The 27,814-nt window shown below is 38.0% G+C and overlaps 1 protein-coding gene across 1 annotated transcript in view; it reads right to left on the reverse strand.

The window, feature by feature from the left end:
- SLC1A3 (solute carrier family 1 member 3) overlaps window positions 1-27,814 on the reverse strand; it is a 69,830-nt gene that overhangs the window by 36,859 nt on the left and 5,157 nt on the right. The window contains exon 3 of the mRNA XM_009943647.2: window positions 11,918-12,055. Within this exon, the coding sequence (XP_009941949.1) occupies window positions 11,918-12,055 (138 nt within the window). The remainder of the gene's footprint in view (window positions 1-11,917; window positions 12,056-27,814) is intronic.

Raw genomic sequence — 27,814 nt, forward strand, 5'->3', positions numbered from 1 at the left:
AGGTCCTTTCAAGATACTATCAATAGAAGGAATACATGGAACTTCTGTGTCTGGTGAGCCGAGGAACCAAAACTTAAGAGCTTGCCATCCCAGGTGCTTTTCTTGCCATTTTGCTAGGTATAACTGTCTTCACAATAGCAGGAACTGAAATTTTGTGGTGCCCTGTTTTGCTAAGTGTAAAAACCTCTGAGGAATCTGTGATGGTACTGATTGCACATGTCCCTCTTTCAGATGCAAATGCTATGCTTTACAATGATGAACTCTTGGCCAAGATCAGGAATGTTAAATATACAAACTTTGTTGACCTGAGACAGGCGACTCAAGAAAGGCCAACCTTGAGAACAAGTAGGGGCCTGTAGGAATTTCTTTTCTCCATTTCTGGAATTCAGAATGCACTTGCTACTCTCTGCTTCCATGGGATTTTCATTATTCGGAATAAACTTTCTTGTGATATATATCAGTGGCATCATACAGTCAAACCTGGGAATATCAAGTCCTAGGAAGAATCAAAGGAAAAAGGTCTTGTGTAAATGGGGAAAAGCATCATCAGGATGGCCCTGGTAAAATATTTGAGACACTGCATAGAAGTGGCAGAGCATGCCCAGAGGTAGTTAAAACTGATGCTTTCTAGAATAAGCCATCACCACAGAAAATAGTCATTTCTGGGACCAGTGGTGTGTTACATGAGTTTTGCATCAAACTTCAGCAGTATAACAACACCCTGGACACTTGCGTGAAGAAAACGAGGTCAGACTGTGTGAGCCTGGAGAAGTTCACATTGAGAGACTTTCCACCATATTAAAAAAGGCTGGCAACTCTGTAAGGAGATTCTGGGTTTTAGCAAATATTTTGCAGTGTTCATGGCTGCCTCAGACACTCATCTGGAGACAACATTGCAACAAAGGAATAAGGAAAATATATTTTATCCTGTGTCAGACACATCTCTGCAAAAAGTTATCAGCTATGAAAAGGAACTATGACACAACTGGAAAGCAATTCCTAGCAACCGGGCAAGCTCTTAAATATTTGCTGTGATATCTTTGGAGAGACTCTTCATGTCATATACAACAGCATTGTTTATATTTTGTTGTGTTCATTTCTCAAGATCTGAACTGGAGTATATAGAATATATTCAGAAACAGCCTGGAAGAGAAAGTAAAGAGAAAATATGCACGAACAGGAGTGTCTGGATGAAAGAAACTGTAGCTGATGCAGGATCTGCTTTGTGACTCCCTAACATGCAGTTCAAATCCCAGATGCTGCTGATCCTTAATTATATCTGTAGTCTCAACTAATCATTACAGATTTCTGTCCTGGATGTCTCTGTTTTCTCCTTCTCATCCTCCATCATCAGTGAGAGCTGTGTCATGCAGCTGAATACCAGGAGGAACAATAAGCTGGGCAGCCTTCCTGTTCCTCCAGACAATCCAATATCTTACTGGAACCCAGACCAAGGCTTGAGTCCTGTAGCTCTTGTGGTGTACAGTGACTTTCCTTGTTCTCCATTGCTCAGAACTCTGGTGGGCCATCCAGCATTGCTATGAAGAGACAAGTATTCAGTATCTCTTCCTCCAGTAGTGATGGGAATGATGGATCTGCCTTATGGAAGATTATAATCCAATTACATGTCTGAAGGACAGCATGTAGCTGATCCAGCAATTAATTTTGAGAATTCAATGTAAATAATATATTAAAGGTAAATGCCTATTATCAAAACATGTAAAAAAATATCAGAGGTGAAAACAAGGGTAGAGGACCTAATGATAGCATTGCAGTCCCTTTCTGAAAGATGACAGCCCTCTGCCTGTGGTTTGGTCTGCAGCTGGTCCTTCTGCAATGATCTGATGTAGTGTACACATCTGATGCTGTGTAGTCAGAAGTATTTTGTGTCTGTCAGATTTTACAGCATTGATGAAAAGATGGTAGGTGTTACTTCTCCTGGTGTGCAAGTACCCCCAGTAATGTTCCTCCTGTCCCCAAAATGCAGCCTTAGGAACTTTGTTGATTAAATTCTTCTGGTCTTCATGAGCAGCTATAGCAAAGACAAACTGACAAGGAAGCAAATATGATGAAGTTGTGCTATATTCACAGATAGGAAATGAGGATGCAGAACACTGTGTTCAGGCCAGAGATGAAGAGGTGAAAGAAGTAGGAAAGTAACAGCTATCAAAGGGTGAACAAAGCCTCTGTATGCCTATCTCTGCATGTTACTCTTCACATATTTTCAGGCTGTTTTTTGTCATAGGTTGACATGGCTCTTATACTGTTGTTATTTGTCAGTTTCCCAAGAGTGTCATAATTAAGAGCTGCTGATACTGTTGTGCATAGTTCTTTCCTTCTTTCTTGACATATGATTTGTCTGGTCCCTTATATTTTTGAAGTCTAATTTCATGTCAATGGAGTGAACTTACATTTGTTTGATGTGAGATGATTCTCTGACTCTGAAAGAGTTTTTACTTGGTTTTGTACTGGCTCTCAAAAGTGCTGTTGTCAGAAAGCTGAAATTCTTGACGGTACTCATTGCCTTAGAGTGATTTGTGGGTGAAATCTTAACAGGTGAAAATAGAGAGACCCCTTCAATCTGACAAGAAATTCTATGGAGTGCAACAATAACATAAACCTATGGAAATCTGTTAGTCTGATGGTTGGCCAACCCATTTCTTTTTCTTCTGGTCTACCTAAAACCAGATTATATAATACATAACAGATATATGTAATAGATATGTAATAATAAATACTCCATCTAAGCCTCTATAAATGATTCTGTCGTCTGTTTAATCTCTGCTTGCATTTCACTAGAACTCATTTCCACAAATAAGTCCTGTCCCCTCCTTTGGACTGTTCACAGAGTCTGAGAACTCTTACCTGTGTACTAATTGCCACCTGAGAGCTTGTGATTTGGTGTAGCATAGATGTAACATGTTCCCCTTTCCCAGGTGCATTACTTTGCCCTTGGCACCATTCTAGTTCATCTATCACACTATCACAAAGTCATTCATTGTTGAAAGCGTTGTTCTTTATATTTTCATTCTTCAATATCCTGGACAAAATGCTTGCTCTTAATGTCCTAATTGCCAAAATGCTGAGGAGACTTGGTTTTGCATTTTGGACATTTTGCTGTACAAAATACAAACCCAAGTCTTCTCCATTCACACTCCAATGTAGCTAGTTTTACATTTCATAGTATTTTTAATTTTTTTTTCAGATGTGCTGTTTATCTGTAATCAATTCATATTCATTTGTATTAAACTCAGAAAACTGATATGAGTTTTCCCTAAGATATTTTTACTCCTTCTGCCTTTGACTGAAATAGAAATGTTAATAAAGAGACAGTGCGGATTTACAATGGTCCATCAGGGCTCAGGCAAGATGCTTTAACTCTTCAGTGTTCTCCCAAATAGTTTTACTTTTTGTTTAGCCAGTGACTTGCCTGACAGCAAACAAAGTCTTAATGTTAGTCATATGAACTGAGATAAAAACATTAAAACTAAGTCTTTGTGGATGGGAGGTTGCTACCTATTATCAACTGTTGGAATCCCATGCAAAATGCAAACTAAATAAAAGTGCATAGCAAACTGTTATTCAATATTTTGTGAAACAACTAAAAGTAGTGGTCCACTAAGAAAAGCTGTATTTTGCAACTAAATTTAAATCAGACTTCAATTAAGGGCTTCTAGGAAACTTCAGTGTTTTTAGAGGGTTTTTTTAGTTTTGCTGGCTTGAATTGTTGCAGAATTTGTTCTTCAACATCCTTGCTTTTTGTGTATTATTGCTTGTAGAGACTAAGACTTCAAAACTACACTGCTGCATACTTTCTGCTTTTGGATGCTGCCTGTCATGTTTAGGTTTTCTTTTTCAAGGAATAATTAAATTTTATTTTGTACAGTGTATCGTTATAAGAAGGAATTTCATTTCTGCTCTTACTGCATTGTAATTTTTAGTGGGATCTGTGTTCACTTACAATTGTTCTCTCAGGCTCTTGTGAAGATAGATTGCTGTGTAGTTCATATTGCAAAACTGCTTCAGAAATGTTTCAGAAGTGAGTTATATTTTCATTTAATGATCCTTTCTGCAGGTCCTTGCTGTTAGTAATTGCATAGATGAAGATATATAGCACTTCCTGAATAAGAGGTTCCACTCAAAGCTGTATTTATTGTACAAATATGTATGACATTTCATTATGATTTTCTAACATCCATGCCTTGCACAATGCTTTCTGACTTCCAAATGGGTATAGTTTGTTTCCTCCTGGAGCACTTTCTGTTTAAAAACTTGTTCAGGAAACATACTCAAGAAATCATAGTCAAATCGATTGCCAACACACACTGATTATGCACATAGTTCTTCTGGTGTTTCAACTTGCAAACTGATGTTTTTAGGAGCTGAATAGTTTCCAACATACCTTTTTTCTTATTGGTTTTCCAAAATGCAGTTGCGTGCTACTTCAATACTTTTTTTAACTTTTAAAAGCTTTTGTCAAATATAGTTTAGAATTACCTGACATAATTATTAAACTTCTCCTGCCCACATTCCCTTAAAAACTGTGGAGGGGAACAGTATGAGAAGGTTCCAATGTTCTCACCTTTCAGTGCCTCTCTAATTAATAATTATAAGAGGCTATATGCCAGTCTTGATAGATGTTTGATTTATACAGTAACACAGGTACTGAAGAGCAGGCTTTTAAAGTAATTATGTGTATAAAGTTTCATGCTTGTGTATTTTTAGCTGCTGTTCGCCCGAATCTACCATACAGATTCTAGCTTGAGATTAAATTGTTACAGAACATAGATCGACACTAGTAATATTTCATCAATTTTTTCTTCGTCCCTAGGGGAAATCTGTTTACAAGATGACTGGATCTTTACAAACATAGTAACTTGCAGACACATAATTTTAGCCAGTCTTGGTTTTGGAGACAGAAAAATTGAAGCATGATTTTTCCTTATTTGTGGGAAAAAGGAAAGACGAAGAGAGAAAAAGAAAGAGAAAGGAAAGAGTATAAGAGAAAAAATATTTGGATGTTCAAGTTAAATAGCACTGTCATCCAGTTATGCAAACTGCATACATAAATAGCTATATGAATGCATACACTGATGTGTGCATAAAATGTAGAAGTGTGTAGAATTAAAAATGCCATGCAATTCAGCTTTGGCAATGTTGACATGCTTATGTAGTATTGGATGGGGCAAGAGTTGCCTGAAAAAGAAGATAAGTTACCTTTTTAATAACATTTTATGTATTAAAAGAAAGGCATAAATAAAAAGTAGCACACTCCTAGGAAGTTCATATATTTGTCACTCATAGACGGATTACTCCTGCAGAAGGTTATCTACAGGGTTCTGTACAAAAGGTTCCAATACAAATATATAGGCAGCTAAAATACATTGGCAATCCAAAAGATGCTTCAGTCATAGAGACTCTGTCAGTTCTCATCTTTTGCCTAACTAGGGTCAACAGAGATCATTATAAAACTTTTCATTGATTTGATGGGTTTTGCCTAGTTTCATTTCTAAAGTAATTTCTTTAGGGCATACAAAAATCAGAGAATTTTGGTAAAATCAGAAAATTCCAATTTTTAGAATATGGAAAATGAGTTTATTGCTGTGGTGACCAGCTCAGTTGAGCAAACACTGCCTAATTGTTTCTTACTTTTCATATATGAACTATATGAACCGAATCAGGAATGCTGCATTTCTTAATCTGAAACACAGAAGAGTAAGACTGACTTTTATTAATATTTTTGGCTTCCAGCTTTACTGTGAGTCCCCAGGATCTTGCACAGGCACTGGTTATAAATCTGTTCTACCAGAATGAATTAAAGGGAGTTACTGCTAGGCCCCTCCTTGTTCTTCCTGGGAGGAAGGATAATGATGGCTCCACAGCACTAGTTCCCCTCTCTGGAATCCTGCTGAATGAGAGACTTTCCATCTGTTGAAACTACCATAAATATTTGTGGCTGATATGAGACAGCACCTGGGACCTTGCAGTAAGTGATAGCCTTTTTTACACAATGAACTTGCTAGCGAGTAGACAGGAGAACACTGGAACTCCGTAGAGACTTCATGCACTATGCCTCCTGCTTCCACAAACCTAGACGCAGGATGGATGCCCAGCTGCTTTTTTGAAGAGATGATGCACAGGTCTCTTTATGAGACCTTCCTTATATGTGCTCTGATGTGAGGAGTTAGGATGAGAAAACTCAAACATCTGGCCCTTTAAGTTTACCGCTATTAATTTAACATATTAATAAAGAACATTACAATTGTCAAAATGAAAAATGCTAATAATTTACTAGAGGACAGGTGTTTTGATAAAATTTAACAGCATTTGCATCCAGTGACACTTGATGGGTTATTTATGCCTCATTCCTAATACTGGAAAGGTAAATACAAAACTTAATTTCTTTAATTTAATAACATGAGACTGTACTATTTTATAGAGCTATGTCTTTACAGAAGACTGCGTACAGCTGCTATCTGGATATGGGAGGCCATGCCACCGTATCACAGTTCCCTGTCATACAACCTGGTTTAAGTCTATCACACAGTATGCTAACTTCAGGACAATATTTTTTGTAACTTCATGGCTAACACATTCCTGTTAAACAGTTGTATCTAGTAAAAAAAAATAGTCCATTTATGCATATCTGCTTATTTGTGATATCATCATACCTAGCCACAAGCAGTCACTAAGTAACTTTGAGTGCAGTATTCTACAGCAACTATCTCAGTGATGGCCCCATATACCATACTTGCTGTAATTATTTGCTTAAATTTATTTCCACCTCTGCAGCAATGTAGTGAAAATAGCTATATACTTTTCACCTGCTGAGCTGTGACAACTTAATCTACATGTCTCAATTAAAATTTTCATCATATATAGTAATCTTTTCTGCCTAGTATCTACAGAAAATCTTCACCAGCATTACATCTGAAAGGAGGAAGAAAGCAGAGATACAAAAGGGAAACAGGATTTGCCTGAGGTTACACGGCATGTCACAGCATTAGTTTTCCACAGTTTACATTGATAAGTTGCTTTGGGCAAAATCTGTCTTTTCAGCAGTTGAATCTGTTCACATCCAGATGCTGTGTTTTTCCTGACTTAAGTAAGGGAGTGTCTTGAAGACAATTTCAAGTACAGTTGCTTCTTTGAGTATTAACCTTGTTTCATTATAGATAATTTCAAGTAACTGCATCTGCAACGTGGCTGTTAATTGTGATCTCTACTTGTGTTTTGCTTTATTACTTGAGTCACTCTATGTGCCTTTGTTTTTATCTCAGTGAGGAGACAGACCACGTTCCTTAGTACTGCTTTTTAACATTGTCACCATTCACTGCCCTCCTTTGATAGCTGAAATCAAAAGCGTGATCCATACATCCGAGGTTAGTTAAGAGGCATCCACACATCGAAATTACAGTTTTCTATGCTTTGTTCATGCTATCTATAGTTTTTGTAGTGGCAAATACTATGAACATGTTGGGTAAGTCTGGGGAGAAAACCTTATGTCTCTGAGCCTGCCCGAAGGAAAGTCTCTTGTGTCTCCTGCAGTTATCAGTGTTGCAGTCAGTTACTGAAAGGCTGCATCAGAGGCAGGGAAGCTTCTGTATCTTGTAGAATCCATGAAAGACTGTCATGTTGTTATTTGAATTAGAAAGGGGAGGGAATATAAACAAAGACACACTACAGACTACATATTAATATGTTTGTCTTCTTTGAGGTAAACATTCCATGCTCTGTCTTCTAAACCGTTCTTACTATGCAGCCGTCTTTTGTGTAAGAAGATACACGGTGTTTTTCCTTGTGTTTGTACAGAATCTTACACACAAAATCCTGGTCTGTGATTAAGATCCATTTGCACCACACTAGTGCTAGCCCCATTAACAGTTTGGATAAGCATTATCATCTAGTGATCATCATGATCAGGATCAGGATCTTTGCTTGATTATGTTATTGCTGACCTGCTGTATAATCTTTGTTAAGCAAGGGACCTTGGTATTTCACTGTTTCTACATTCCCTTTCTCTTTCTCCAGCTTGATTTATGTTGGTAAAAAAATTCTTCTGTTCCTGCAATGTGCAATAAAAACTTGTCTCAGATCTTCACTGGGTTTTTTATGCTTTGCTCTACTTGACCACACAAAGATATTTGAAAGAAATGCACAGAATCTAATACTAGTTTTCTTGCATTTAAAAGTAGTGGTCCCTGTACTACCAAATTCCAAGCTTCCAAAATTTTGGGGAAGGAGAAGCAGCCTGTCTATTATACTGAGCTGTGACCAAAATTGTGCAAAATATTTGCAAATAACCCTTATAAAATACCCCTAGCTTTAATACGTGTCACATATGTTATGATCCCACTATGTTTTTTATTAAGACTGATCATGAATCATTTTTCTGAATGTGATTTCAGGACAGATATGGTTTGGTTATGAAAAGGTACCTTGTTCTGATGCCCTTATAAGTCAGTGAATAATTCAAACACTCAGATAAAACTTGTGGGCCAGTTTTAAGGGCTGGAATTTCAATTTCATTATGATCTTGCAGTGACAGCTCAAAAAATGTTAATGTATAGTGCTCTTAACGCTAGTGCAAATCTTGCAGTCTTTACCTATTTCATGACAAGTTTAATTGTTATCATATGTGTATATTTTAGGCACAACGCATATTTTAAAAAAACTATGTTCAGAAATTTGTTTATGTCAAGTGCTTCATCTTATAAGGAAATAAGAAGGTATAAAATACTTTGACTCCCGTAATGGCAGCAAATTCAAAACAGAAATGGAGCAAAATTGTCAGCCCTGTCTTTGTATAAGAATTTGGGCCAGACTTGGCCACAAAATAATCCACATGGGAACTTCACCTATTTCTTTGTTTATCTATGCTGCCTCCTGTATAATGTGCTTTAATTTTGCCTTTGACTTTGTAAGAGATACTGATTGGGAATGCTGACTTAGGAGTTCTCCCATTTGAAAGACTGCAGAGAGTAAAGACCAGCATAGAGTATGCAGTTGGATTTGTGTCTAAACCACAAAAGATTAAGAATACAGATATTAATATAATTATGTTTTCCTATAAACAGCAAAAGATGGTGAAAAGTATGCAAATAACCTCCATTTTCTCCCAAGCAGATGTTGATACATGTCTGGTAACATACGCATCAGAAGATACAATCATGGAGAAAACTGCATAGCTGCTTGAGCCACATGCAAGAGTGGTAAGTCATAAGGCAAATGTGAGTAAAATTGTCTGAATGTGATTCTGCATTGTTTATTTCATGAAAACACAAAAACAGACTATAGAGAAATGTGACTGGGTTGACATCACTTTTTACAGTTTACTTTCCCAAGGGCTTGTGAATAACCAACAGAACTTTTTACCCATATAGCAGTAGTCCAGTTTATCAATTTATCTTTCACTTACATAAAGCCCATAGCTTCTATAATTATTACTTTGTTTTTATTGTTCTAATTACTTTGACATTCACAAAATCTGTGAAACAGTGTAATTATCCCCAGCACATTGCTAATACCTCGAGGAGCTTACGTTTCAATATTGTCATAACCAGTTATATTGAGCACATTTACATAAATACAAATGGAAACCCAGAACATCATATCTGAGAGACACTGTCATGCCTACAAACAGCAAAAATATTTATTTAGATAATTTACAGCTGGAAGAAGTAATAAGATTATAAGTGTGCATGAGCCTGGAGGAATCTTTCTGAGGATAATAATACCTGTATAATTACTTGAGATGAGATTCTGCAGTAAACATGTAGGAGCATCTTAAAAAAAAAAAAATTAAGCTAAATGAGGTATTGGTCAGTGTAGAAGACAGATTTTCCACAGTTATTAGCAATAAACTGGGAAATGTCTTTTAATCCCATGAAAAAAAGACATTGTCCTGTTCTATTTGATGTTTTTTTAAAAAGAATGAAAGCTGTCATTTGTGAATTGCAGAGTTTTCTCTGATAGTTGCCTGCCCAACCAAAGAAGTTTAAAATGTTGTTATTCACCTTGAAAATCACCACCTCTACTTTAAAGGGAAACTCTAAGAATAATCCACTTAATATTGCAAGGCATTTGTATGATAAGAAGACAAATCTTACTGATAGATAAGATTTCTCTTTGCCAAAAGCCTTTATGTAATAAAGGAAATTATTGCTATGAGAAAAGAACATAAAAAAGGATAAAGGGCTCCAAAGAATTTAAAAGAAAAAAAAGCTATCAAAAAGAAGTATGTTGTTTGAATCCAGACACGGAAAATTCTTTGGACATTAGAATTAGTTGGAAACTCATTGTTCTGGTATTTCACAAAATCTCTGAGACCTGGTGATACAGCAAATGAGCTTGCTTTATCACAAGGCCAGCTCCTTGTGACACGTATGACTCTCTGAGGTGCATTTCCTCATCTTCCTCTGAACAAAAGGTTTCTGCTTAGAATTTTGAAAGTGAATTCAACGACTTGTATAGGATGACCTACCTAATGTCCTGTTTTACCTTGAGCTATCTCAGAGAATCAATATGGATGTAGAGGTACAAAGAACTGAGCAGGTTATTTCTCCTGCAATAACTCATCCCACAAAACGAAGCAGCAGTGCCTGTCATAGCTGACACTGAAGAAGGGTAGATGCCTCTCCTTTTCTACTTTTAATGGCTCTATCAGTGTCTAGCCAACCTGGGGCATTCTGCAGGTGAAAGGGACAAGAAGACAGCAAGGAGATATGACATGTAACAGAATTATACACTGGTTGGGAATAAAATCTGTCATTGGTTCCCCTACAAGATTTATAAATTTCTCTCTCATTTCAGTGGGCATTAAGCTTTCAGTATCCATATAATATGTGTGTATAGAAACAAGCTTTACTTTATCCTTGAAATATGAGAAGGCAAATGATTTTGTAACTGTGAATAGTCTAGTTTTCTGCTGTGGTATTAACAGCTTATATACATACATGCTATCTTTGGTATCTGTGAAGATGGAGTCTATGATCATTTGCATTTGTAAGAGGAGATCTTCATTAAAAAAATATATGAAAATCAGTAAAATAGAGAACAGCTAATACACTCCGGATCCTTTGACAATTAAGGTAGTGTAGTACGTGTTTAGATACTAGGTCTAGGTGATTTTGATCAAGTTGTCCAAGATGTGCCACTGATTTGAGGATAGACCAAAGTCCACGCTTTCTTTTCTTCGGATAATTCATAGGGTAAATACATCATAGGTACACCCTGAACATTCATAAAAAATCAGAGAGCTCTTCCATGAGACTTAGATGGAATGATAAGACATACACCATCATAAGAAATTAATTATTATATCTCTAGCTGAAGGAACAACTTAGTAAAGAGGGCTTGAAACTTAACAGAGTTGCTGACCAGAAGATAGCAAATCGGAACTGATGGAATGGAGTTCCTTCCAAAGTATCCAATCTGTCCCATGTGTCACCTACTGTTTCTAATCTGTTGCTAAAATATTAGGAGGTAGACAGACGTTTTACAGATCTGGGTTTACAGGCACGGATTATTGCCCATGATCAATATTTTAAACTTTCTTTGGTCTTGGAACTATTTTTCTGAAATACATGATCTTTGATAACAACAGGACATTGTAGAGGAATACAGCTGTTCAGAAAGTAAGAGAAGAAAGTGGAGTACAGAGTCAGTTTCATAACAGCTACATATGGTAACTTGTACAGTTAGATTGTCTTGGAATTGGGAAAAGTATCTTTAGTTTCTTTGTATATTAATTCAAATCTTTGGTTACATTCTCTCTAAAACAGCAATACCAAAATTATCACTTTCTGCAGGTTGTAACACTTCCAGGACAAGAAATGTTCATTTTCTATGATTTGACATGTGCATCTTTAACAAATTATTTAAAAGAACAAAAAGAAAAACCTGTTTCTTTTTTTACCTGTGACTAAACTGGATACAATTAGTGGCAGGACCAGCATTTGCAGCATTCTCATGAGTAGTTCTCCTGGAAATGAAAAGTATTTGACTTCCCGATAGCTCATCTTATATGATCGGAGAGAAAATCCAATGATTACACCTGAAGAAACAGAAAAGATATCATGACTTACTCTTCTAAAGTAATAGTAACATCTGAACATGAATATCTGTATAGTACTTACTTGATGTATATGATTGTAACATGCAGTTTTTATCATGTCCCAGATTGCACTCCTGATTTGCTCTCTCAAATATCAACCACTAGCACGAGCAGGCCTACTGAAGCCATTAAATTATTTTTCATTGTAGCGGATTCTGAAGGTTATTCATGCTGCCACTTTTTAAAATCGGAATTAATGCAAACGGCACATCTTTTGCATTAATGAAAAGCAAAGAGCCCTTGCTGCTGTAGCCAAGTGCTTTGACTACTGGGATTTTGAGTGTAACCATAGCTGCAACGCATACACATACTAGCTGCCAACCTTCAGAAGTCTTGTCTATGTCTGTTAACTCTGTGGGGCCTGATAGTGTAGATGTGCTTCAGATTGAATGAGATAACCTGGACAGACGTATTTGAGAATCCAGATGTATTTGAGAATCCGCTTATGGTTAGGTCTTTACACATCAAAACAACATCAGAGGGTAAGTAGCTTTACATGGGCCTGCCTTCAGAAACACAGGCACTTGCAAAGAAACAGCTAATCAGGGGTGAAAGGTCTTACTGGATCATTAAGTGGTGGGTTTCAATGCCTGAGGGAGTGGGGTAAGGGAGTGCCCTGATCCATTTATCTTTCTGGGAACAGATAAATGGTGATTGAGATATATTTACAGATGGAAGCCACAGATGGGCTGACATGGGAACCTAAACTTCTCAGCTAGAGCTTCGTAGAGCCTGTTCTGTACTTGGCACCAACTGCTTTATTTGATTATTTGGTTAACTATTTAGTTAATTGACACAGCTGAGGTTGTGTTAATTGACACACATTGAGGTTGTGGAGTCTCCTTCTCTGGAGATATTCAAGACCCGCCTGGACAAGGTCCTGTGCAGCCTGCTGTAGGTGACCGTGCTTCGGCAGGAGGGTTGGACTAGACGACCCACAGAGGTCCCTTCCAACCCCTACCATTCTGTGATTCTGTGATTCTGTGAACTGGTTACAATTTACTGAATGTCAAATGGTTTGGTGCCTGTCTCATGTAGGTTTTTTATATCCAGCCAGGATCTGGAACACTACTTAACCATACAGATGGTGAAACTCAACTACATATCCTTTCCATTCCTGACTCTATGTTCTTCCCCACTGTCTAGTACTGGCATTTGTGCTAATTGTGGCTGTATAGAAAGTTGGATCAGAGAATTTATCCTGATGTAAAAAGTATTTATTTTACTGGGTTAATTTTCAGCCAGGTCAATTCCTTGCGGTAATTTGTGTGCATGGTTGCCAAGTGTTGGTACCTTCATGAAGGAATAGGTAGGAATGTGCCTTGGAGAAGAGTGGGACTGCCCTTTTTGATGATACTCAAGTTTCCTAAAACTTTTCATGAATCTGTATCCTCAGCGATGTTAGGCAGCAGAGCATTCAAGCTCACTTCTAGATCGTGTTAGAACTTGGATGTGTCCTGAAAATGCTGTAACATTGAACACTTATGGAAACTTCTAGTTCCAATTCTTAATCACTTTGTGGTTTGGGTTTTTTTAAATCAGATTTTAGATTGGTGCATCTGTACAGCAGATAATATCTTCATGCCAAATTTTACTAGCTAAAATATGCTGTTTTGCCTCCTACACTAGCTTATTGCCATCTGCGGACATAAGGAAACAGCTATAAGTCTCATGTTAGTGACCCTTGTCTGACCATGCTGTTTGGGACTTCAGCAGGTAGATTAAGTTAGAGGAGTCCAGAAATGTCTTGTGTAGCACAAAAAATCTCAGTGTCACAGAGTAGAGCACGATCAGAATCAAGCATGGTCTTCACAGCATGGAAGAGAGCAGTGGGACTAGAAGGCATTAGTTTTAGTCTCATTCACGTTGTGTAGACTCAGGTAATCAAAGTGCATTTTGCATAAATGATTTTTTTATGTAAAAGTAGATCATAAACTGCAAAGAGGAAGGGCCTATGAATTATTCTTCATTTAAAGATCTGCTTTAGTTTTGCTTCTTTTCCAGAAGGTTTTAAATTCCACTGCAGTGTTACTGATTATTTTGTTTTTATACGGGAAACACGTTCTCAGATATAAAGAATCCATCTGGACCCTTTGTTTCTGCACTTAATGAGCACTACCTTTTGACAACTTGATAACAAGCAAACAGAGCTAGACCAGTTTCTTACTTAGGCCACAGTCCTGCAATTAGTTCGACATGAATTAATTTCTGCACTAGTACAAAGCCTCACTGAAGTTAGTAAGGGTCTCTGAGGCTGCTATAAGAACTAGTCCTTATGCTATACTATAAGGGCTTGATTATCTGGTCCACTACTGTCCAAACAGTACAAAGTGGCCTAAGAGAGAATCAGGGCCTGAGTAGATGTCTGTTTGAATGAGTATTATTGGTAGTGAGAGCAAGCTTCTGAAGCTGCATGTAAACCCATTGAGCCAAAAATTGGTGTTTTTTTGTCCTAAAGTGCTCTTTGCATAATTACAGCACTGCAGTTCACAAAAAGAATTTCTGCGATGTACAAAGAATGTGTCCTGGGAGTGTGTTCTAGTCTACCGGGCCAATACCTGATAGTTACTGACTCTTCTGCCTTAATCTTAGCACTGCTGTAAATTTGTATGCAGTCATGCCTAAGCCATGAGAACCTTTCTCTGACTCAGCTTCCCTACTTGTAAAATACGTATAGTAGCATTTACTTCACAGAAGTTTCTGAAAGCTGTGTTCACATAATGATCTTCGCTGTGCAAGAAGGAATGTAAGTAAATTATTTCCTCATTATAGTCTTTGACAGTGAAAGTGAACAGCACGATTTTACCAGTCTGTCTTTATTTTAGAATATATAGAGATAAAATTTTATTTTCTGTTCTGAGTTTAAATACCTAGATACTGGGTATTACATCCTTTCTGACAAAGTTTTATTACAAAAATTATGAACTTGAAACAGAAAAGTCAAACTTGGCAGGGTAGCTTTGACTTGTTTGAATTAATATCTCAGAACCAACATTCACAGCTTTTAAATAGTGAGGTAACAACATATAATGATGATTTAAAGATAGACACAGTGACAACGTATCAAAATAAAATGGGGAAGTAAGGCTGGGTACGAGGTACTAAGCCTTTGGAAGCTGTGTGGTATTTCAACAACTGTCCACATCTGTGTAAGTGGTAAGCGTTGTAGTGCTTAGCACACTCCACAATCAACACTGAGAAGACTGAATACAGGAGCTGGCCTTTCTCAGTAAAAGCTTCAAGTTCCCGATCAATCCCAAAAATTGTAATCAAACAAAGCCGTGAGTGAAACAAGCTCCCACAACCTGTTGTGCAGGTTTCTGTGTACCTTTTGTAACAGAAAAGAACAACTAATCAATGCTATCAGAGCCTGACTACTCAAAAGGTAAAAGGTGTACAATTTCTACACTGCAAGAAGAGTAGATATCTATACAGAATTTGTTAGGCTTTTTCTGGACAGAAATCAGTAGTACTCGTTTAAGTTAAGGACCTGGATTCTATACATATGTACAGTTATATAACAGAACCATATTTCTGAATAATTTATACAGTTTATAATGAAGAAGCAAACCAAAATAGTTATAAAAAATATTTCTTAGATGTTCTTTTCAGTGACATAGTCAAATTTACTGAAAACAATTTGCAGAGAATCCTGATGATAAGCAGAGCAATCCTTGAACTAAATCATCTTATGGCATTTTTATGCCAATGTAGATGTTCAAAATAAAAATCAATCTGTATTAATACAGTGAAGAGAGGATTTAAAACCTGAAAGGAGCAGAAGGTGAAAATAATTCTGACAGTGATGGGAATGAGATGGAACTGGCAAAAATGGGAGATGTGATTTGGGACTGCTTATTCCTACGGTAGGAAGACATTGATGAATGGCCTGGAGTTTTCACTTCTAGGCTGCAGTACCAGAAAGGAAGAAATAAGGTCTTCGTGCCAGGCTTTAAAAACTATGGTATACCTGCAATTGCTAAGGAACATACAACTTTGTATATAACATTTTTAAAATAGATGAAGGTTAAAGTGTGATGAAGTAAGCACTGAAATCAGGGTCTGAAGAAGCAAGGCAAAAATTAATACTGTTTTAATAATCAGTTTTTTAGGAATGGGTTTGTTATGGAGACTTCTTTTTTGTTTGATTGTTTTTTAGAGAAGAAAAATGTTGTAGTGATCTACCAGAGTATGATCAACTTAGATAAAATTTCCTGAATTAAATTTGAAAATGAACTTTAAAATCCTTCATGGAGAAAATGTCTTGGTTGCACACTGGTAAAGAGCTGTTTGTCATGATTCTTTGTGTTGCATGGATGAAATAGGTTGCACACCTAGAGATGGGTTTAAAACACCACGTCAATGAAAAAGAAGAAGAACCATTACTCTTAGAAGATGAGCGGTGACCCTTTACTCAGATCGAAATGCTCATTCAAGAACTGTGGGGAAGCTTAAGTCTATCTTCCTCTTTGGCCTACTTTGAAGAATTAGATATAAAAATTTAATAAAGAGAGAGAATTTATTTTTTTCACCACTTCAAATACTTAACAATTTTAAGAGAATAAGGAAGCTCCTAATTGGCATGACATTTTTAAGTGAACAATAGCAGCAGTTTTTTTAAAGAAGTGATGTCTCAGTTTTTACAATGAATCCTTATGAGCTTCTAGTCTCTATCTTATTTCAGAAACACACAGGAATAAAGACCACACCATTATTTGGAGTTAATATTTTTTATATGTCCATGCTCTCTACAGTATTTTCATGCAGAAAGTAGGAAACCCAGCAATTTTCACTTTTTAGCTGGTAAAAAAAATCACTCAAGCATATTTCAAGAGAAAATTACTAGGTGGTATATTCATAACAGTGCAGGAGCTGCCTTTACCGTATGAGTTCTTGCCAGTTCAAACAGAATACACCAATGAGATACACACACTTCTGCTTTTTACCAATAAATCTCAAAACACTGTCAAATGAGGTCTGTATCAATATCCTTTTCTTTAGTGGATGAGATACAGAAGTACTTTTTCTTTTCCATCAAGAAACAGAGAACTTAAGTGGAGAAGACTACCTAAAACTAGGTAGAACAGTGCATAAAGTAACATCTATTAACAATACTCTTCCAGAAAATCTTGTAACCAGCAAGGAAAATGACTTTTTGTTCTACAATAGAAATTGGGCTAGAGCCAGTAAGAGACTCAGGCTCCAGCCAGTTTAATGGGACATTGTATATTTTGTTAGCTGCACAGCCATTTCATTCTTATGTTCCTGCAGTGCTCTGGAATGAATGCTTTTGTTCTTTGAGTAATTTGTTTCTGCTTAATTTACCATTTTGTTCTGACACCTTTTTCTTCTAACACCCAGTTTCAGATAAGGCTGCAACTGTATTTACTTCAGACAAACAGGTAAATAACTTCTCTAGGGATGAAGAAATACTTCAAGTTGCCGACAAAATCACAATCATTCTTAATCTCTTTCTTTGCATACCACAAGAACCACAGACTCACAAGTTCACTTGCATGCCTTTGATTTTCACCTTTTTTTTCCATAATTTTATACTGAACCTTCCCCCCCTCCTCCCCTTCCTTGATATCACCTGCTACTTCCTTACTTTCTGGTTTCCTTATGTAGGTAGGGAGGTATGTTCCCTTTGAAACCATTTTGTTGAACTTAAATACTAGATAACTAACTGACCTGTTCAATACTTGAATACGGCAGCAGACTTTTTTGTGATGGTTTTGTTACTTCTACTAATTTAATCTTAAAGATTAGCTCTTATTATGCTAATTATTGTTAGTAGCTAACTACATTTTTTACTCATTCATTTGATTTAGGACCGCAGCAGAGTTGCTGCTCTAAAGCACTTGAGAACTACTTCTTGTATTATACAGTCATCAGTGATGTGTTATTACATCTCTTTGACCTTTCCTATCCTAAAGATGTAATAATTATGACCCTCTTTAAAGGTCCTTCACACAAAGTATATTTGATGGGATAACCTAAAGAGCATTTTCTGAGTCTTCATTCCAAGAAAGGAGAAATGCCTTTTAGTTCAGGAGAGACAGATACAGGCACACACAGGCTCTGTAACTCCTGTACATATTAATTTCTCTAACAGAGAAGAGAAGAGAAGAGAAGAGAAGAGAAGAGAAGAGAGAGAAGAGAAGAGAAGAGAAGAGACGAGAAGAGAGAGAAGAGAAGAGAAGAGAAGAGAAGAGAAGGAGAAGAGAAGAGAAGAGAGAGAAGAGAAGAGAGAAGAGAAGAGAAGAGAAGAGAAGAGAAGAGAAGAGAAGAGAGAGAAGAGAAGAGAAGAGAAGAGAAGAGAAGAGGAGGGAAGAGGAGGGAAGGGGAAGGGAAGGGGAAGGGAAGGGGAAGGGAAGGGGAAGGGGAAGGGAAGGGGAGGGAAGGGGAAGGGAAGGGGAAGGGAAGGGAAGGGAAGGGAAGGGAAGGGAAGGGAAGGGAAGGAGGGAAGGGAAGGGAAGGGAAGGGAAGGGAAGGGAAGGGAAGGGAAGGGAAGGGAAGGGAAGGGAAGGGAAGGGAAGGGAAGGGAAGGGAAGGGAAGGGAAGGGAAGGGAAGGGAAGGGAAGGAAGGGAAGGGAAGGGGAGGGGAGGGGAGGGAAGGGGAGGGGAGGGAAGGGGAGGGAAGGGGAGGGGAGGGGAGGGAAGGGGAGGGGAGGGAAGGGGAGGGGAGGGGAGGGAGGGGGAGGGGAGGGGAGGGGAGGGGAGGGAAGGGGAGGGAAGGGGAGGGAAGGGGAGGGAAGGGGGAGGGAAGGGGAGGGAAGGGGAGGAAGGGAAGGGGAGGGAAGGGGAGGGAAGGGGAGGAGGGAAGGGGAGGAAGGGGAGGAAGGAAGAAGGGAGGAAGGGAAGGGGAGGAAGGGAAGGGGAGGGAAGGGGAGGAGGGAAGGGGGGAGGGCAAGGGGAGGAAGGGAAGGGGAGGGAAGAGGAGTATTTTCAGTTGGAAGGGACCTACAACGATTGTCTAGTCCAACTCCCTGACCACTTCAGGGCTGACCAGAAGTTCAAGCATGTTGTGAAGGGCATTGTCCAAATGCCTCTCAAACACTGACAGGCTTGGGGCATCGACCACCTCTCTAGGAAGCCTATTCCAGGATTTTACCACCCTCTCAGTAAAGAAATACTTCCCAGTGTCCAGTCTGAACCTCCCCTGGTGCAGCTTTGAACCATTCCCATGTGTCCTGTCATTGGGTCCCAGGGAGAAGATCTCAGCACCTCTCTCCTCACGTCCCCTCCTCAGGAAGCTGCAGTGAGCAATGAGGTTGCCCCTCAGCCTCCTTTTCTCTAAACTAGACAAGCCCAAAGTCCTTACTTCAATGCAATTGTACTTGTCAGATACCGAGATAAGCTCATCTGGGAGCTAAACCAGGGAGGAACTATTTTTTTACTAGGTTAGTTTTCTGCCAGATTAGTTCCCTGGTAAGGTTTATTGCTGTGCTAGACGATGGTGGTGCTGGTGTGAAGGCAAGGGAGGAAAGCAAACACTTTGGAGTGGAAATATGCAGCCAGAGACAGATAGGACTGGCTTAATCAAGCACAGAATCATAAGCAACCAGTTACTCTTCCTATGGCAAGCCAGAATTGGAACTAATATGTAATCTAAAATTCCTTTAATTCTCTTCTTCTGGGGCTGAATTTAGAGCAAATGTTTTCCACATGAACTTGCTTCTCTGTTTGTGTTTCAGACCTGAAGAAGACCAAGTTGCCAGTTGTCTTAAACTAGCTGTTATTCCTCTACAGCTATCATCTGTTAGATACCCAGCAGAGAATCTCCAATGTCTAAGTGTATAAATTGTTGGGTGATAGCCTCCTTTTCTTTTAACTGGATGATGCCAGTGCACTAGAGAGCTTAAGAATCTGTTCTCCAAATAGCTCTTACAGGTGGCTATAATGAAGTGGTATACGGGTTAAAGTGAACACAAATAGCTACCACTCCTTCGCTTGAGAGATATCATGAGGGGTGTCGTGGGAGAAGCACTGTGAAAGAGCTAGATATCCTGGACTTGACTGGGATCCAGAAGATCTGAATGATATTATATATTGCGGTATGAGATGGCTCTAGCAGCAAAGCGATGCCTTACAACTTGTTGACTTAATTCTCCGAGACATCCAGATATCAAGCAATTTAGCCAAAACTCCTGCCTCAATCAAGCTGTGAAGGATCAGAAAACATCAGGCAATAAAGCCTCCGATTTCACCTGGACAGAATTCTAAGGCTATAAAAAGAGACATATTCAGAGAAAAGCAAGCATATAGTGAAGTAAGAGTTGCACTGATGTAAAAGAATTGCTTCCTTCTCAGCTCTACTACGAGACGGAGCCACAGTGCTGCAGTCACTGTGCGTCAGACCCACCTGCCTCCTAACACCACTATTCAGTTGCAATTTGCAGAGATCCAGAGGCATTTTATAATATTCATGCATTTTATGGGTTTTTAGAGCTAGAATATCATAGATACATAGGCACTTCATTCGCAGCTCACAATTAAGACACTGAAAATCTCTGCTTGCCACTGCTTAACTCTGGAGTTGCCTGAACTTCTGAAACACTTTTATCACTATGGTTGGGCACTTGCACGTTGTCTTTACTGGCAGACATGGCAGCCTCTCCTTGGATTTTGTGGACAGAGGCACACAAGTGGAACGAGAAGTCTGAAGCTGTAAGGAAGAACTGATGTAGCTAAGGAGTGAGTAAAATCACTGTTTTATGAGATGCTGCTTACACCAGATCTGAGGATATAACAGCATCTGAATGCTATTAAAAAGTTTTTTAAAAAATCACTGAAATCTGTCCTGTGCTACTTCTTGGCTCCAGTGTTACACTCATGCATTTTTTCCCTTCTCTCCCTAGTTGCTTTGGTTCATTTGCCCTTCTTCCCCAATTAGGACGCAATTTTCTTCCTTTGAGAACACATCCAAAAGATTGTTCTCTTTTTATCCAACTTCTGCTTCTCTGTTTGTCCTCAATTATTTTCTTAGCTTTTCCCTTGTCTTCCTTGACATGTTTCTGTATTTATTTATCACCTTTGATTTCTCTTTTGTTGTTATTTATAAGACTAGCAATTGCAGGGCATTTGTAGAGGATTTGGAACGAAGAAAGGTTTTCAGTGCTGGCACTGAAGCAGACTGTTCTTCATGGAACAGGGACATTATTCCTGATTTCATCCTCAGGCAACAGACTTTATTGAAAGACAAACTACTCCTAGTTTATGCACTCTTATTAGATTCTGAGTTATAGAAAAAGTACTTTTCATGCAAAAAATACCAAATAATTCCATCAAAATTCAGGAATTGTCTCTTACTATGCATATAAAAAAGATCAGGCATTCAGAATATATGCCAGATTATATTTTGTGAATTATTGTTTAGAATTATGGTACTACTCAGTGCTTTACAAAGTTACTGTAATAACTGTTTTTTTGTGCCAAAGTTTACATTGCTGTTTCACTTTCTCGATTAATGTTAATGTTTTTACTTGCATAAAGAATAGTTCCCAACAGATAAGAAAGCTACTCTCTTAAAGTTTACATAGTTCCTTTCTTACCTTTACATTTCTTTCTTACCTGTTTTTCCTCAACTGGGAGCTGACATAGTCCTTAACAGCACCAAATTCTCTTTTTCTCTATTACAGTTTCAGCTGCTCACCTATATTATTATGTCCTTTTTTACAGTACACTAATAGTGAGGGATCACAGTCAACAAGACTGAGATCTCTCAGTGCCAAGAACTTTGTGCAAACATGCTCAGAAAACAGAGTTCTACTCTGAAGAACTTCTAGTGTAGTTTAACATGGAGATGGAAATTCAACTTTGATAGTTGGATTTATTTTTTTTTTTAATTCCACCTTAGATATACACTACAAAATAGTTCATTGTAGGCTTCCTTGACAGTTTCACACCATCGTTTGTGCGACATTCAAATGATACATTCACATCTCTATGGAGAAAGCCCAACTTTTCATGCTGCAAAACCAGCCACTAATTTAGCTTGGTTCTGATAGTCTAAATCTGTAATTGAGATGTTTGGCTCGGAGGATTAAGCATTTTGTTGAATCAAGATATGCCTATGCCAGAACTGTTTGGGTCATGGAACATAACTCACGTGGCAGACTTTGTTAAGAGATTTTAAAGAATTTTTCTATCCAGTATTTTGCTGACACATACAAACAACCTGGGCAGACTGAAGGGAAAGATTTCCTATTGTAGAATACAAGACTTTTGCCATATCAGGTGTAAGCATTACCAGAATCTTATATTTATGTTTAATTTATCATTCAGTGATTTCTTTCGATAAGGAAATCAGTTTCATGACTGAAATACATGGAATCATGTTACCGTTTTTTTAAAAAGATAGTTAGGATGCTTTCAGTCCCTAGCTGTTTAATTTTGTGAGTTCAGCCACTTTGTCCCTAAAAACCTCAATATGACTGTGAAACTATTCATAACTAGAACATTTCATCTATTTAGTTAGAGGTCAACAACCTCTTTCAACACATGCATTTCCAAAAGTGTTTCATTTCAGTTGATGAAAAAGAGGTCTCATGCCTAACTTCTTGGAAGTTAACTCATCTGAAGTATATGTTGTAGCATAGAGGATTAATTTAGATGTAGCTTCCATACAGGCTGTGACACCTCTCCTCACTGTTAGGTGTTATTCAGAATGAAAGGACTTCCCTATCTTAGAGGTCACAAAATCAGCAAAGGGAAACTGGCACCTGGAACAATACTTCATTACATTGGCAGTACCTGAGTCCGAACTGTGACCTTCAAACTCTCTCTAGATAAAAAATCTTAGTTCTGGAAATCCATAAAGTTAATGGGCACTTCTCCATTTGTTTTGAAAGACCCCTCAATTCTCACTGTTCTGCTTGTGTTTTTCTCCGAATTGCCATTCCCTGAACTTCTATTTGCCTAATTCCATGCTAAGTCCTGAGGGTCTAGAAAATGAACATGACTGACATACACGTGCAGAGGATTACCTGGATTTGGGATGCCCTGTGTTTGCGTTCTTGCTCAAAGGATGACTTCACAACCTGGGGCTCCCTGTTGTATATGAGTGTTTTAGCTATCAGGTTAAAATATCATGCCGCCCTTTGTTTTTTTGGCATATGTATTTGCCTTTAGAATTCTTGCATTTCCTTCCACCCGATGACACAACTTTGAAAGGAATGATGGAATTGCATCCTCCTATAACTTGCCTTTTGAAAGGAAAAGAGTAAGCCGATTCCTCAAGCGCTCCTGACACCATCATTTCGAAAGGAGTGAGAGCAGGAACGTAAATCTGTTTGTTGGGGTTTTTTTTCCTCCTGGCAAGTTTTAGGCAGTTATACGCTTAGCTTGTGGACTTGTGTGATTACACTTTTGAGTCTCCTAGCTCTCACTTGTGCTCTAAAAAGACACCCAGCTCTGAGATGTGGACTCCTTATGCAGCTTCCTTTGCCTACATTTTAGTCTTCGAAGGACTGATTGTACAGCAGTGTTTGTTTAATGTGTGTATTCCCAAGTCAAAATTATTTTAAAAGATATCCAAATATAAGCAGTAGCTTTATGTATCAACTGCCTTTGGTTAGCACTTCTAGGAATTCCCTGAGTAATTGGCCTGCTATATTCGCACGAAGGCAATTTTATGTTTCTTTTTAATTTAGTCCTTGTGACTAGTAAAACCTGAGTGTTTAGTAGAGACAGTTGGAGGGACTAGCTTATGTTTCAGTGTAAATAATGCTTAACACTTTGGACCAATTTTTCTAGACTTTTTTTGAATAAATGAATTTTCAGTTATGCCGAGTTACATTAGATGGTGAAAACCAAGTACACACTTTGTAACTGTCAAGCTGATTTCCATTTATGATCTCCTATCTATGCCAACCGAAAATAGAGACAAGTCATATTTCAAGCAGGAAAATGCATTTCTTCAATTTATAGAATTGAACAAGAATTCAAAAGGTGGATATAACTGCTGCTCAGTGAAACGACATGAGAGAACAACCACAAAATATGAGTAACAGTAACACTTTGTTGTCCTCCTGATTCTTCTGTTATCCTTCTGGTTTCTTTGATTGTTTACCTGCTTTTAACTGTTATCCTTTTTGCTGTTGTATCGTTCACCAGAACTATTATGTTCCTCTCTTGTTAAAAAAAGCCTTATAAAATCTATCATCAAGATAAATTTCTTTTGTATGGATTTTATAACGTTACTGACATGGTGGTTTCATCCTGTTGATTAAATATAAAGTCAGTACAACTTCAAGTCTGATGCGTTGACATAATAGATTAATAATCCAGCTCTTAGTAAAACTTTTCTAGAATATTTTCCATTTGTTCTTTCCCTGTTTTCCATAGATTCTTCACTATTGCATACCTTGTATTTTTTTGTTGCATAAACGACTAATTTTAAACTCCTCAGTGAGAAGCCTATTTGTTTTCTAATATACACTGCAGACACCACAGTATAATCTATGAACAACACTGTTAGAGAAATTAATATGGCAGGAAGAAATCTCTAACCTCTTAGAAATTTCTTTTTTTTTTTTTTTTTATCACTTGCATTGCTGTAACGCTCCAAAGATCCAGGATGAACTGAGCTGTAATATGCTGAGAAACAAATATATGACAAAATATACTAAATCCCAAAGAAGATGAGTTGTAATCTGAAACTGAATGAAATACAAAATCTGAAGTGACTGCACAGTAAATGAAAGGAATTAGGAGGAAGGACAGAGGAGATACGCAACTAATGTGACAGCATGGACTATTTTTTGCAGTTTGTGGTTCCAGAAAGTCTGCATTCTTTAACAAGGCAAGAAAAGGTAAAAAAGTCAATGTCTCTCAGCTGCTGATCTAGAAGTCAATGTTGCAGCCCAAATTATCTCAATACCTGTGTTTATATTGTACGTTTTTAGCAGCCTTAGTAACATCCAGAAAAATCTAACTTGTTTACCTCTCTTTAGTATTGGATTTCTTTGTTTAGTTTTTCAAATGCATTTTACATTCATTCACCTAAATACATCAATATTTTATAAAAATATTTTTTCTTGGGTGTCATAAAATCTAATCTTTTAGATGCATGGTTATTTCAAGAAATTACGTGAGAAATTTAAGTCACGTGAATGTAAGTTTCAGGAATTCATAAACAACTGAACATGCCATCTTCAGCTATACCTTCACTTTGGCCAGCTCAAAAGCGTTCCAGTGCAGATGACAACTCATTGTAGCTTTACTGTAGCGAGGGTGCTAGTAAGGATCTGACAACGTTAAACATTTACTCAGTATATAAATCACTGGCACCTTTCTTACAATTTTGTACTGCTTTGCAGTCACCATAGTGACTACACTGCAGGCATACTGAAAAGTGGAAAGGACTGGCAAGCCCTAATACTAGTTCTTTTGATGCTGAAATGCCTTTTTAGTCCCCTTTAATGCTCAACACAAGATTTTTTTTACAGTCTTTGACAAGACCACTATTTCTGTTGTAACATATCTTCTGATAGCATGATTGCCGTATTCTACTGGCATTCAGGGAATTTTCTTGTGAAATCTCTGAGAAACCATGTAAACATCCCAAATGTCTCATGCCATTACTGTCCTGCATTCCACCCAGGACACCCTTGAAGTCTGCTTTGTAAGAAGTGATATTACATAAATAAACTTAAATTTAATTCCTAGAGAGAATTTTGAGAATCTCACCTTCCTTTTCACAAGCTGTATGCAGAGTGCAGTGAACATGTGTTTCTCTGGATTGTTTTATGACCACTCAGACAAACTTTTTTGGAGCTCCACATTGCAAGTCCACTGATTTGACAATTTAGAGCAAATAAGAAGGTAGTAAGGCTGTATTTAGCACATTTTGTATCTTGACTGTGTGTACATGCACAGCTGCTGTCTCCAGAGTGCACAGCTGTGATTCACAAAGTAGCGAAGTTTATCCTTACTCTGTGCCACGTATGGCAGTCAAACAACCAGTGCTGTTTCACTTCAGTAACACCAGAGCGTACGACAAGAAATTAAGATTGTGATAATAAATTAATATAATTTTCTTTTGCAAGTAACTGCTAAACTAGCGTACTGTTCATATTTTGCAGTCCGACTTTTATTACTGGCTACACATCAGCAGAATTAAAGTTCTGTGTATTTCTATACGTTTTCTCCTTTTTGAAAAGAATCATCTCCTTTGAATTTTTAAGTGTTCCTCTGGATCTTACAGTGACTGTTTATGTTTTTTTTCCCCGAAATAAAACTATTTGTTGACTTCAAAAAAGAATTAAGGCTTTACTTTGCAGTTTTTCAGAATGTTACTTATGAAGATTTTGTCAGTCAGTGGGAAAGCAATTGTGCTGGACAGGTTCTTTAGGAGAGCCCTGGGACAGAGGCAGCCTGTGAGCTCAGCATAAATAGAATTAATTTCTCTGAAGCTGTCCACAAACTGCCTTGATTTTTTCATGTATATCTTATTCTTTTGTGTGGTATCGTACTTCTCTCTTTATAGCTTAACATATTCTCTTACCTAGGACTCACCTCCCACAGCTGTTTCTCCTATAGTGATGGATCTTTGCTTTCTACTCATGTAAATTTTACCAAGGCTGCCTTAGGCACTGTCATCATGTTCATTGTCAGTGTGTAGTGGGGTCAAATACCCTTCTCTGGGTATGTCAGCCTCAGTCTTCAGTGGATACTGAGGATCTGCCAGCAGCAGAAAAGATGTCACTTCAACTTGCAAGAGACTGTCGCTTTTGTGGGCATTATCCAGGATTCTGTCTACCTGTGAACTACAGACTTGTACCTCTTAGGACTCATTTTAAACTATTGTTCAGACCTAGGGTGTGTTGAGATAGGAAAATCTGGTACTCTGCACAGCTTTTCACTGTTGATATTTTTGGGGGAGTTTTGTGGGGGTTTTGGCTGCTGTATTATGAAGGATGTTCTGCAGACTTTATTTAACTCTTTTCTTTTTTTTAGGGATGTAGGGACATTGGCAATGCCTTTGTCTCTCCTGTCTTCTTCCTGTACTTCTAACTAGTTGTTTTCATGAAGATATTGGAAAATCTTGGAATCTTATATACGGTGCATGCTGTTGTAGAACAGATGTTGTATGGGCCTATCTACATTTCACATCTATTGTGAGATTGCCCGCAATTACAGAAGATTGGGTTCAATGACACAGCCAGTCCTGCGCTCCCTTTGGTGGACAGGTAGTCAGAAAACAGAACTGGATCCTCCTCCATCCCCCTTGAATGTCGCGGTGGACAGCTGCAGCATCAAACTTTGGCAGTGCAAAGGGGATTTCAGTTAACAATTTGGAGCTATCATGGCTTCATAACTATACAGAAACTGTTTTTTATAGTACTGGCTCCACAACCTCCCTCTACTTCACTAAGCCCCTCAGTTAAAACAGTGTTTCTCTGTGAACAGCTTCACAGGATGTCTCCTCAGTAGCTTTGTGTGTCTTGATCTTTCCTTCAGTACAAATTCAGAATCCACAGGAGATTCTTTGGCATTTAGGAGTCCTGCCAGAATAAAGTCTGGACTCCTGTGGCATTTCTGGAAAATAGGAGGTAAGTTGCAGAGAATCAAGATGGTCTCCTGAAGGAAGGGTATCTGAAAGGAAGGCGTTTTTGGGACAGGAGGATGAAGCTAAGTAGCGTGGGAGAGAGGGCGCTGCCTGAGATTTCGTCAGTAATTTGGCTAGCACTTCAA

This window comes from Opisthocomus hoazin, chromosome Z (genome assembly GCF_030867145.1).
Source record: "Opisthocomus hoazin isolate bOpiHoa1 chromosome Z, bOpiHoa1.hap1, whole genome shotgun sequence".
NCBI lineage: Eukaryota > Metazoa > Chordata > Aves > Opisthocomiformes > Opisthocomidae > Opisthocomus > Opisthocomus hoazin.